The sequence below is a fragment of the Trichosurus vulpecula genome, chromosome 4 (genome assembly GCF_011100635.1).
Source record: "Trichosurus vulpecula isolate mTriVul1 chromosome 4, mTriVul1.pri, whole genome shotgun sequence".
NCBI lineage: Eukaryota > Metazoa > Chordata > Mammalia > Diprotodontia > Phalangeridae > Trichosurus > Trichosurus vulpecula.
In genome coordinates, this window is record NC_050576.1 from 162,329,088 (window position 1) to 162,330,438 (window position 1,351).

Below are 1,351 nucleotides of genomic sequence, written 5' to 3' on the forward strand. Positions count from 1 at the left end.
CACTGTCTTCCGAGCTGAAGTGGAAACTCCTTGAGGTCAGGTCCTATGTCTTTGATTGTCCTCGTAGACCCATACTGGATTTGTGGATGCTCAAAAATATCTGCTTATTGTTCATCAGAATAGAATATGTTCTGCTCCATAATTATTAACTATTTTAAGGGATCCATCATCTCATTGATGTGGGTGCTCTCCCTAGACATATTTACATTCCATTCATATATTTTCATCCTATTCCATCCTTGTCTATGCCCTACCATAAATCATATAGAAAGGACATGCCACCACATGAAAAAATGCTCCAGAGCACTAATAATTACAGAAATGCAAATCAAAATAAATCATTCTGACCACGTCTCCCGGTTCTGGTTCTTGCTTCAACAGTGTTTGGACGGAACAGATCTGGGGTCCCCCAGCTCCCCTCGGTTTTCAACTTCACCTTTCTGCAGTCCGTCAGCCCCTGGGACCAGCCGACCCCCGCCTCCGGGACCAGCCGCCTCCTCCCTTCGCCGACGGTGCCATGAGCTCTAGCTCCCAGATCCGCCAAAACTCCTCTGAGGCCGAGGCCGCCATCAACCGCCTGGCCAACCTGTACCTGCAGGCCTCCTACTCCTACCTGTCCCTGGGTTTCTATTTCAACCGGGACGATGTCGCCCTGCCTAGGGTGTCGCGTTTTTTCCGTGACCTGGCGAAGGACAAACGTGAGGGTGCCGAGCGCCTTATGAGGCTCCAGAACCAGCGTGGGGGCCGTGTCCTCCTCCAGGCTGTGCAGAAACCTGCCCAAGATGAATGGGGCCGCAGCTTGGATGCCATGCAGGCTGCCCTGAACCTGGAGAAGGACCTGAACCAGGCCCTCCTGAAGCTGCACGCCCTGGGCTCGAGCCAAGGGGATCCACAGCTCTGTGACTTCCTGGAGAGCCACTACCTGGGTGAGGAAGTGAAGCTTCTGAAGTGCTTGGGCAACCACCTGACCACCCTGCGCCATGTTCAGGTGGACCCCCAATCCGGGCTGGGGGAGTACCTGTTTGAGAGGCTGAGCCTGAAGCGTGACCAGAGGGAGCGGCCTGGGCAGGCAGCCCCAAGGCCGAACCAAGAACGCCCACAATAAAGCTAGCTGCTCAAAAATCAATCAATCAATCAATCAATCATTCTACACCCCACAAATTAACAAAATGAAAACAGTCAATGTTGTGAATGGATAGGCACACCAATACATTGTTCGTGGAGCTGTGAAAAAAATCATTTTGGAATTATGCAAATAAAGCACCTAAAATGTCCATACCTTTTGAGCTAGATACTCCATTACTGGGCTTTTAACCCAAGGAAACCATCAATAAGAAAAAAGACCCCATAT

At 50.8% G+C, this 1,351-nt stretch overlaps 1 protein-coding gene across 1 annotated transcript; it reads left to right on the top strand.

Annotated features, from left to right (window-relative positions):
* The first annotated feature begins 357 nt into the window (after positions 1–357).
* Positions 358–1,105, top strand: LOC118846904 (ferritin light chain-like). Its single transcript, XM_036755583.1, has one exon. It carries the CDS (start codon positions 518–520, stop codon positions 1,103–1,105), a length of 588 nt encoding a protein of 195 aa, XP_036611478.1. The 5' UTR covers positions 358–517.
* The last annotated feature ends 246 nt before the right edge of the window (positions 1,106–1,351 follow it).

Coding starts and splice junctions, on each gene's coding strand:
- LOC118846904 (XM_036755583.1), top strand. CDS start 518: ATGAGCTCTAGCTCCCAGATCCGCCAAAACTCCTCTGAGGCCGAGGCC.